Here is an 11,601-nt window from a genome sequence, read left to right on the forward strand (position 1 = left end):
AGCTGTAATTAATTAATTAATTCAGTATTCAGTGAAAGAACCTAACATTCAAACAATAAGTCTCAAAAAATGAGGTGACAGTAATTGAAGAAAACATTGACCATCAATCCCTACCTTCCACATGCAGGTACATGGATACACACTTGCACCCATATTTATACATACACACATGAAAACATATTCACACACATATGCTATAACATACACACACATTCATGTACATACACCCTAATAATGATGGCAAAGATTTTGGAATGGGGAACTGTAAGTTGGTTGAAAAGTAAAAGAAATAGCTTTGTCTCAGAGTTCACAATTGAAAGAGTAGTAACGAAGGACGAAGACTAATAAAGAAGAAAAGAATAGAATAAGTTAAAGAATATAATAAAGGACAAACACAGAAGTAGCTAAAACAAATTATATACTTCCTTGATCTAAATCCTTCTTACCTACATATATTTTAAATCCCATTTTTGACATCTTTTCTTTATTTTCCCTTTATACTCTCTTCTGAAAATTTTAAAGATACCAAGTATAAGAATTTCATAAATTGAAAATTAAACCTTACAAATTCTAAATACTAATTTATTGCACACAGAGGGACTGATCAAATACTTAACATAAAAATGACACATTTAATGTTGAACGAAGAGTCTCCTGAAGAAGTCACGCATGATGGTACAGGCCTTTAATTCCAGCACTCAGAGGAAGTAGCAGGAAGGTCTCTGAGTTCAAGGTCAGCGTGGTCTACAGATAACATTCTGGAACAACAAGGGTTACACAGAGAAAATCTCTGTCTTGAACCCCAGAAAAGAATACACTGAAGGAAGTAGGATACGGGACACATGCTGAAGCACTTAGCCTAGTAGAATCCTGTTATGAAAATTTTTCTCATATATCCCATATATGTCAAACTTGGCTTTTAAAGAGATAATTCCAGGTCAGGCTCCAAAGCTACAGAAGAACCCTGTTTCAACCACCTCCCTCCCTGCAAAAGACACCAGGGAGAATGATTCTCTGTGTTGTGTCCTGGTTTCTACTTTAATATTAGCTGAAAAAAATAATGAATTTGTAATGCAACTTCGGTTAGATTAGTGTGGTTGAACTCTCTGAACATCCAGTGAAGACTGCAGGGTGTGTTAGCATGAAAAGTCTTGTATTCATTTAACATCTGTGTGCAGTTTTAAAAGATGTTGTGGAGGAACCAACAATATGATACAGTTCTGAGGCTTGTATGTTTGATTTCTTGTAGGATTAGAGAAAATACAATTTAGAATAAACCAATATACATAAAATACTTTGTGCTTTGGCTGCTAAAAATACACAGTTTACCTCTAGTCTGTATTAGAGGTCCAATCATATTTGAAAAGCACATTATTTTTTTGTTTGTTTGCGCGGTGTAATAGGGCCTACACAGAATAAACTCCGGCAAGCCCGGGTGGAAACCATAGGCACTGATGTGTGTAACAGAAAGGAAGTATATGACGGCCTGATAACTCCAGGGATGCTGTGCGCTGGATTCATGGAAGGAAAAGTAGATGCATGTAAGGTAGGTTGAAAGCCAAAGTCAGTCCTTCAGAGGGAAACTTCTCTTAGCTATTTCTGAGCTTAGCATAAAATAGAACAACTGTCCTGAGCGCTGAATGTGCACAAACCCAAAGCAAAGCACCTTTACTATAATGTTTTTATTATTTTATTAATTGTTGTTTATATTTATTATGTTATTATATTATTATTTATTTTCAATGTAGCAAGATATGGTTAGCAGTATATAATTTCCCCCACTTTATACATTAGTATGTTTTCCAGTTCTATCCATCAAATTTCATGATTTTGTGTTTCTTTACTGCTGAAGAGAATTCTGTTGTACTGCATTTTTATGACCCTTTCATCTGTAGAAAGGCATCTGGTGTCTCCATCTCCCAGCTATTGTTAATAGAACAATGAGAAGAACAACTCCTGTGTTTTTTCTTGTTGCTTTTCTACTGTATATTTTATTTCTGCTCTGCACTTTATTTTCTTCTGGTTGCCAACTTTGACCTTAGTTTGTTCACTTTTCTCCATTTTCAAGGGATGTTATATTGAGTTGAGATCTTTCTTTTCTGATCTAGCCATCCAACACAATAAGTTTCCCTATGCATCTGTTTTCCCTGTATCTTATAAATTTTGGGGATACTGTTTCAATTTTGTTGTTCTCCGAGTATTTTCTTAATTTCTTTTTGTATGTCTCTTGTGACTCACTGGTTGTCTATAAGTGGATTCCTTCCATATTTGTGAATTTGTACAGATTTTTTCCATTTACTGACTTGTAGTTTCAAGCCACTCTTGTTCAAGGGAGAGCTCTATAAGTCACCTCTCCTCTATGGCCCATCTCTTCATCCCTCCTTCTCCATTCAAGTTCCTGTTTTCACTGGCCTTGGGGGGGGGGAAGTTCACATTAGCACTGACTGAGTCTCTTACAGTAAACATTTACATTGCAACTGTTTTCATTTTATTATTGTTATTCAAATGTCTTGTGGGGAAATCTCTAGATGGATGCCTCCAGATAGAACCCTACTTTGTTGTTTTGCTATAAAATATTTGGAAGGAATGTCTATGCCTATTGTCTCTGTTTCTCACTTCCTTTAACACTGTCAGCCACCACTGTTGGGTTTTCCCTATTATTTTCTCCCAATAGTTCCTCTTAATGCCTCACCAGTGACAGCAAGTTAAATTCTAACAGGCATCTTTGACGTTGTTCTTTTCTTTAAAGCTATTATGGGCTTTAATGCTTACAACCCCCTTTTCTTGAAACATTGTCTTCTCTTGATTCTTTAATGATTTCCAGAACATTTTCCTCTTTCCATATCAAGTTGCTGATTGAATCTGTTGGATTTTTTTTATCTTTTTATAACTCCTGTTTTACCATTTCTATATTCTTCTTCCCTCACTCTTCTTTTCTCTCACCTCATAACTTCCAGTTCTTCATCCCATTTTTTTCTATTGTATTTTAGTGCATTTGCCAGATAAATGTCAGCAATGTTTGTAATATGCTACTCTAGTTATGTCAAAGACCTCTTTAAAATATTTCAGCACCTGCATTTTGTTCTTAAAAGCACAAAACAAAGCTTTCTAAGCAAGGTCCACAGGGTTTCATAGTAATCCCTGTGCCATTTGCCAGTCTCATCCCGTCTCTGACATACTTCTTCTGTACTTTTTCCCTGTCTAACTCCATCTTTTTAATCCTTGCATATCCCAGATTTCTTCACACCACAGAGCATTTTCAAAAATTTTCCCTCTGTCTAGAATGCAATACAGGAGCACTGTCTGATGCACAATCAACTGCTCTACCTTCTCATGTCAACATCATTGCATCTCCAGGGGATGGACTGTGAGCGCACATCCTGACCAATCAAATGCTCTTATTTCAGTTTCTCTGTCACTTACCGTAGTTATGATTAGTCTTTGTTTGGGACTTATTTAAATATCAGCCTATTTAATCTATACTTCAAGCTCTCTGAGCAAACTCACATGTATGTCATTCTCTCTCTCTCTCTCTCTCTCTCTCTCTCTCTCTGTCACACACACACACACACACACACACACACACACACACACCTTTGTAAGTTGAGTAATGGGAGAATGAGGTGAGAGAAACAGAGAAAGTTACAATATTTTGCTCAGGGTCACCCATAATTGTTAGAGCTGGGCCTGAAACATAGGCATTTCATCATCTGAGAACAGATTTTTACCTTCTGTAAGTGTATCTGTATACTTAATCTCTCTCATTACATAAAAGAGGTAAAGGAACTTTTATAATTCACTAAGAAAATATAAATTAGAATAGATGAGAAAAAGAAAAAGAGACCAAGAGCAGGTAACAAATCAGTCAGGCCAATAGTATTCCCAAGTGACCTTTAAATTTTCTCTTTACTATTATAAATAACAGTCTCATATTTGACATTTTATGTGCATAAAATATTGTCTTATCATAATATATATTCAGAGCATATCTAAATAAACAAATAAAATACAAGGATGATAAGCCATAAATAATGTAAATATTATATATGAAACATATATTTGCTTTTCTACTAAAAAGAAAAATTTCCTTTTCTGTTTTCTTGTGTGTGTGTGTGTGTGTGTGTGTGCGTGTGTTTGTGTGTGTGTGTAGGCAAGGTCTGTGGAAAAGAGATGGTTATAATGATTTTGAATTTGGAACATTTGTTTCTGTTCCAGGGTGATTCTGGTGGGCCTCTGGTTTATGACAATCGGGACATCTGGTACATTGTGGGCATAGTAAGTTGGGGACAATCTTGTGCTCTTCCAAACAAGCCTGGAGTCTACACAAGAGTGACTAAGTACCGAGACTGGATAGCCTCCAAGACTGGCATCTAGAGTGGACTCTTGTGGGTTATAACCATGGCTCACAGAGAGAGATGACTACAGATTGTCTATTATTTCTTAGAGTCGTGAGTTATAGCGACAGCACACGGAGCAGAATGCCTGCACATTGTACATTATTACTGAGAGTTGGGAGCTATAGTCGCGGCCCATGGAGCAGGATGCCAGCAGACTGTACATTATTACTTAGAATCATGGGGTTAAAACAATGCTTCTGCCGATGTCAAGGAACTCTTCAGACATAGACTAACTTAATACCATGAGGTGGCTTTTATGTACATAAACTTTCTACCAAGAAGGAAGAAGACATGGCTAATGACAGGTAACACCGATGCCTCACTTATAAGGGTGACGCCTCAAGGTGACAAACACTTACAAATGACTTCCCTCAGGATATAAAAGCTGCCAGGCTGCTACAACCTTACCTCATATGATACATCGAGCCCCAGGATTCATCTTATAAACATCAGTTAACACCTTCTCTAGGAATTCAAGACGCCAGCATTTTAGAACTCGTGACTGGACATTCAATTGCTAGAATGAAGGAGTGTTGAACCGGCAGTAAAACTTGAACTTTAACCTGGGTTTGCATCTGACAGAGCAGAGCATTATTCTCCACCGCAGGAATTGTTTTTATTTAAATGCATATGAACTTGCCATAATACCACGAATACCCTCAAAGCACTAGCTTCAGGGAGCATTTTGCATTCTTAAGAAGCATTTCTGGCTTACTCTTTAGCAGAATCTTGCCATCCACATATCAATCGTAATCAGCCCAGAAAAGAGAAAAATAAAACCATTATAAGGATTTTTCCACTAGTGTAAAAAGAAAGCAGATGAAAGCAGAATTAGTTTAGAGATGTTTAGTAGCAGCGCACACTACACTTTTGATAGCGTGTATTATCCAAATACTTATTTTGAAATACCAACATGAGCATATGGTTACTGATGCTTTTGTAAATCATCACTCATTGCCAAGTCATATATCTATCAAAATGTCAGATGAGGAGGGCCTTATGCAAAAAAGGATAGTGCTTACTACATACTGAGCACTAATAACAGTAAGTGAATTCCCCAACAAAAGGGCTTAACTATAGTTCAAAACCTAGTGGTGAGCACAGTATTAGTGAACACAGATTGAGATAGACCAATGTATCATGAACTTTGATTTTATGCAAATGCCCTATTATCTCTCGGATAGCTCTTTCATCTGTATAGTGTAAATAAAATTCTACCTCACAATTTTATTTTTTGAGGATTACATGCATTAAGACAGGTAAAGTATTTGCAATAGCAACTGCACAGAGTAAATTCTCAGGTTCAATATTAATGTTCTTTGGACTTTTAAAAACACAATATTTATATTTTTAAATGCCCATACTTCTTTAAAGAAATGCAAATAATTTCAAAATCCCTTAAATTACATTGTTAAAGAACAGATGAAGTATTAGATCTTCAAAATAACTTTTATGGTATTTCTTGGATTTATTTTGAACTGTGTCTGCTGCAGACAAGTAGTCATAGGATGATGATTATCATGCTTAGAATTCCAGCCATACATCTTTATTCACCTCCAGCCATAAAATGTGAGACCTGCATTTGTTACTCTGACTTAGCACACAGAAGCTGTGGCATAGCCATTCTATTATGGCTAAAACTTGCTTTGGGTTTAGTTTACATGTAACTGTGTTTATATGCAACATATGTATCCAAGACAAACACAACTTTCAAAGAGTCTGAGTAGCTCTAACTTGCATCTTAATGAGCTAAAAGCACAAGAAGGTCGTGACTTATGGGCTGATGGGACAACATCAGAAAATGCAGGTAAAAGCTTAAAATCGGGCTTGATTGATGTTGGATTTTTCTTTGAAATTAAGATAAGCTCCTCTTTTGGTAGATATGTGAAAGCAAATCTGCCTACCAGAAAGTTTTCATTCTTTCTTTTGTAAATTCTGTAACAACAGATTCGTTGTGTGTAATTTTATTTATATTGCATAATACTGTGATGACTTTTTGTGTATAAGTATCTGTGAAACCGTGTATACTGATTTAAATATTTCCATGTTTAGTTGTATTGAATTTAACAATAACTTAATGCAAATAAGAATAAACATAAAAAACTCAAGAATTCTTTAAAAAATGGAAAACATTTTTATAGCAGTGTTTGTACTTCTTATTTCACGTTTGATATTTGACTTGTTGACTGAAAGGCATAGAAGTCGAGTGATCTTCTACTTTGGGTTTTCCATCTGACATACGGGTTACTATGCTGTCTATCTCATGGAGTTACTGTAAGGCAGTGTTGAAAAATAATAAAGTTGAAAAGTTGAAGAACATCTAAAATCTCAAAATGCAAAGTATACTATCGTTAAAAGACATCAATATAGATGATACAGAAAATGCATTAAGACTATAAATATGTGTTTGTTCTTTGCAGTGTTGGGTTTTTATTGCTTTGTTTGTTTGAAAAACATAAAAAAATGACTAACAACAAAAAAGAAAATGGTCTTGCCTTCCGTGTATTAACACTATGGTAATTTTAGTATACTTTTATTGAAAAAAGCAAAAGTCTGATAGGTGGTCAAATTATGCTTTTTTTTACTTCCTTGAAAAAGAACATATTAAACCCTATATAATGAAAAAGAAGAGGAAGAAGAAGAGAAGAAGGAAAAGAAAAAAGAAGAGAAAGAGGAAGAAGAGGAGGAGGAAGAGAAAGAGAAAGAGGAGGAAGAAGTCAACAGGGAAGAAGGAATTGTAACACCAAAAAGAAATTTAAGCTTTCCCATGTCAGTTGTACCATTGATGAACCGTTAATGATGCTGGACAGTCATTTACTTCTCTTTTGAAAATCCATGCTACATTCTTCTTAATGGTTGTTCCAACATGTCAGCATTTTGACAAACACTAGTGTTCAACCCAGCTCTTTCCTCTGTCTCTGCTTCTCACAAAATAGGTTCATTACTCACCTTCTCTCCCCAGAACACTCTCTCTCTCTCTCTCTCTCTCTCTCTCTCTCTCTCTCTCTCTGTGTGTGTGTGTGTGTGTGTGTATGTGTGTGTGTGTGTGTGTCTATGTCTTGTTATAGCTGTCTCTTTCTCCTTCTTTCCCCTCTTCCTTCTATTCCACCTTCCCTTTCATTGTCCTTTCTCTCTCCCTTCTTTTCTTCCTGTACTTGCTAAACATTTTCAACATTCATCATACAAAGAAGAAAAGAAGGGAGAGGAAAATAGTATCTCTAGAGCCTATATCCTTAACCAACAAGTCTTGGCATTAGATTAGGCTTGACTCTCTTCCTCGCTGCTCTCAGTAAATTCTGTGAGGATAATCACCAAAACTCTTCTGTACTTTCCTGTTTTTACTGTTCTGAATTTTCTTCTCCATTCTTGAGCTCCCTCTATTTCATCCTCCTATCTCTCTATCTCAAACAGCTTAGCTATCCTGCTATAGCTTGAATGTATACCCTAATAATCAGTGGTTGGAGGGGGGACTTAGTAAGGAATTATTAGGTCAACACGGTAGAGATTTCATGAATAAATGCTAGCACAAGAAAGGGGTAACTTTTCTTGTGGTGACAAGTCCAATCCCTGCTGTTTCATCTTCTGCATATGCTTGCTTTTCCATTCACCTTCCATCACTGGGAGGGAAGCAAGAAATCCCTCAACAGATGCTAGACACCAACAAGGTCCCCTTTAATCCCATTTGACTTCAAAACTTCCAGAATAATAACATAAATACAATTTTTAAAATAAATTGTTCATTCTATATTATTGGTAAAGCAATATAAAACAGATAGAAGTACTCTTTATCTCCTAAAACAAGAGTGTTTAACCTTAAAGATAAATTGGCATTATTTTAACAGAAATTTGATATTTGGTATTTCTTTCAATTATAAAATGATTCTCATACACAGCCAAACTGTAGCAGAAGTTGTCAATCACAAGAAAGATGTTTTAAATTTTGTTTAGTAATTGTTCCATAAACACAAACTATATCTATCACAATTTTGATTTAGTAAATTATTAAAGTCCTATTTCCTATTACATTAAAACACTATTATAATTTCATATTTCATATAATATATTAATATATAAGCCTATTTATAATTCTATGTAGTCTTTATGCATCTAAAAACATTATCATCAAAGATAAATATGGTCTTTATCAAGCTTATTAGGATACCAAACATAGCCTCATATACAGCACAAAAAGAGATCAGAAGCCTATCACAGGTAGCACAAGGGCAAAACTAATTTCTTGATATACAAAATCTTATTATCATTTCCTTATTGCTTTCTATTTTGAGTGTCATCTTCATTTCTCTCTTGCCACTTTTCTTCCAGAGTGCCACACAAAGTCATTGTGGTTTCTTTCAAAAAGCATCTTCAGGGCCAAGCAAATGATGATATGTCCTGCACCACTTCATCCTATGTATGGGCACTCTCCTTCCTTATTACTGAAGAAATTTATCGTACATGTACAATATGTACACATTAAATCAAACTATATGTATATATATATACTATTACAACATCACTTAGAGAATAAAAGTAACATTTTGTTTTGACATTATGATAAACAGAATTCTAAAATGGTCCTCAAATACTTCCTTGCCTAATCCTATTGTGTTATATATATATATGTGTGTGTGTGTGTGTGTATGTGTATACATGTGTATGTATATATGTGAAAAAGCAATGATTGTGCCTTATTTCTTTATAAAATACATCTTTCAGATGTTAGTAAAGGTATTTATTTTGTATTTGGAGACTGATAAAATGAAAATAGCGTATTATGACTTATAAACAACAAACATTTTCCCTCACAGTTCTAGAGGCTGAACAGATTTATATATCAACACATACAGTATCTGAACAGCTCCTTTGACTGGACCTTCACACGGTGAAATGTCTAAACCACTTCTCTGGGTTGCTCTTTTATGGACTCCATCCCTAGGATGGAGTCAACTGCTTATGAGAATTCCTGGATGCCATCACTTTACAGGATAGGATTCCAGGATAGGGATCTTTGAAGACCATAAGGATTCAGACCTTAGTGATCACTAATTTGTTGACTTTGAAATAATAGAAAGAAGTATTGCAATTTAGACACAGTGTAATATGTTAGAAGTAAACGTATCGAGAATTTTACTTCTACAGCAAAGTTGAGTTCATCTAGACCTCAGCCTATACAAAAAAGAATGTAATAAAGAGTTGTTATTTCTTCCAAAACAGCTTCTTTATTAACCAATGGTAATAAAACATATTTACAGAATACAAAGGGGCATCCCACATCAAACGTAACATCTTAAAATTAAAATTAGGCAAGAGCCTATTGAGCACAGCCATAGACTATCGTAAGTCTGCCTGAATTTCTGAATTACTAAGAAAATTGTAACCTTTCCATTACTTTCTTCTATTTTTCTTTTTTAATCTATTTTATTTTTTTAAAAAGAAAACAAACTATCTTTTCTCATTTTACATACCAATCCCAGTTCCCATCTCCCATTCCTTCTACCTACCTTCCACCCCTCCCCAATCCACTACTTAATAAGGCACATTGCTTTGGGAAAGTTCAAGGCACTCCCAACTATATCTAGACTGAGCAAGGTATCCATCCAAAGAGAATGGGTTCCCAAGAAGTCAGTACAAGCAGTAGGGATAAACCCTGGTCTCAACTGCCAGTGACCCTGCATTCTACCCCAGCCAAACATCTGTCATCAACATTCAGAGAGTCTAGTTTGAACCTATGCTGGTTACTTCCTTGTCTGCCTGGAGTTGGTGAGTTCCCATTAGCTCAGGTAAACTTTCAGTGTGTCCCCATCATGGTCTTGACCTCTTTGGCTTATTTTCTCACTTTTCACCTGGACTTTGGGAGCCCAGTTCAGTGCTCCAATGCGGGTCTCTGCTTCTGTTTTTATCAGTTACCGAATGAAGGTTCTATGGTGATATTCATCAGTCTAATCACAGGACAAGGCCAGTTCAGGCAACCTCTCCTCCATTGCTTAGTGTCTTAAGTGGAGTCAATTTTGTGTATTCCTGGGAATTTCTCTAATGTCAGGTTTCTTGCTAGCCCACTCTCATCTCTGTCCTTCCTCCATCTAGACTATCCCAATTCCTCAATTTTTCGTCCCTCCTCCCCTTCTCCCTGTCTCCTCCTCTTCCACCTTTCCTTCTTCCCCCACCTCCAACACCCAATTTTGTCAGGCAATTTTGTCTATTTTCCCTTTCCAGGTGTATGTTTTTCTTAGGAAACACCTTGCTACTTAGCTTCTTTAGCATCATGAACTATAGTCTCAATATCCTTCATTTACAGCTAGTATCCACTTATGAGTAAGTACACACCATATTTATTTTTCTGGGTCTGGGTTACCTTATTCAGGATGTTTTTTTTTCTAGTTTCATTCATTTTCATGCAAATTTCAGGATGTCATTGTTATTTTGTTGTTTTTTGTTGTTGTTTTTTAACCACTGAGTAGTACTCTAATGTGTAAATGTGCTACATTTTCTTTATCCATTCTTCAGTTGAGGGACATCTAGGTTGTTTCCAGGTTCTGGCTATTACAAGTAATGCTGCTATACACATAGTTGAACAAATGTCTTTATAGTATGATTGAGCATTTTTTAAGTATATTCCCAAAAGTGGTCTTGCTGAATCCTGAAGTAGATTGGCATCTTATTAGATGCTTAATATCATTTGATAAAATCCAGTACCACTTCATGATAAACGTTTTGATGAGATCAGGGATACAAGAAACATATCTTAAACACAATAAAAGAAATATACAACAAACCGAGAGTCAATATAAAATTAAATGGAGAGAAACTCGAAGTGATTCCACTAAAATTAGAAACAAGACAAGGCTATCCTCTCTCTCCATATCTATTCAGCATAAGTCTTGAAGTTCTTGTTAGAGCAATAGGACAACAAAAGGAGATCAATGGGATTCGAATTGCAAAGAAAAAATTCTAACTTCTGCTATTTACAGATGATATAATAGTATACATAAGTGACCCAAAAAAACTCTACTATGGAATTCCTATAGCTGATAAATACCTTCAGTAATGTGGCAGGATATAAGATCAACTCAAAAAATAAGTAGTTCTTCAATATGCAAATGATAAAGAAGCTAAGAAAGCAATCAGAGAAACATCACCCTTAACAATAGCCACAAATAACAAAATATCTTGGAGTAGTACTAACCAAAGAAGTGAAAGACCTGTT

General features: G+C 35.5%; 1 protein-coding gene across 2 annotated transcripts in view; it reads left to right on the top strand.

The window, feature by feature from the left end:
* Positions 1-6,716, top strand: part of LOC125408210 (transmembrane protease serine 11F) — a 68,524-nt gene extending 61,808 nt beyond the window's left edge. For both annotated transcript variants that reach the window (XM_087908932.1, XM_048446349.3), the window contains 2 exons: positions 1,404-1,546; positions 4,216-6,716. In XM_087908932.1, coding sequence (XP_087765058.1) covers positions 1,404-1,546; positions 4,216-4,374 — 302 coding nt within the window. In that variant the 3' untranslated portion in view covers positions 4,375-6,716. The remainder of the gene's footprint in view (positions 1-1,403; positions 1,547-4,215) is intronic.
* The last annotated feature ends 4,885 nt before the right edge of the window (positions 6,717-11,601 follow it).

Source organism: Myodes glareolus, chromosome 8 (assembly GCF_982192425.1).
Source record: "Myodes glareolus chromosome 8, mMyoGla1.1, whole genome shotgun sequence".
Classification (NCBI taxonomy): Eukaryota; Metazoa; Chordata; class Mammalia; order Rodentia; family Cricetidae; genus Myodes; species Myodes glareolus.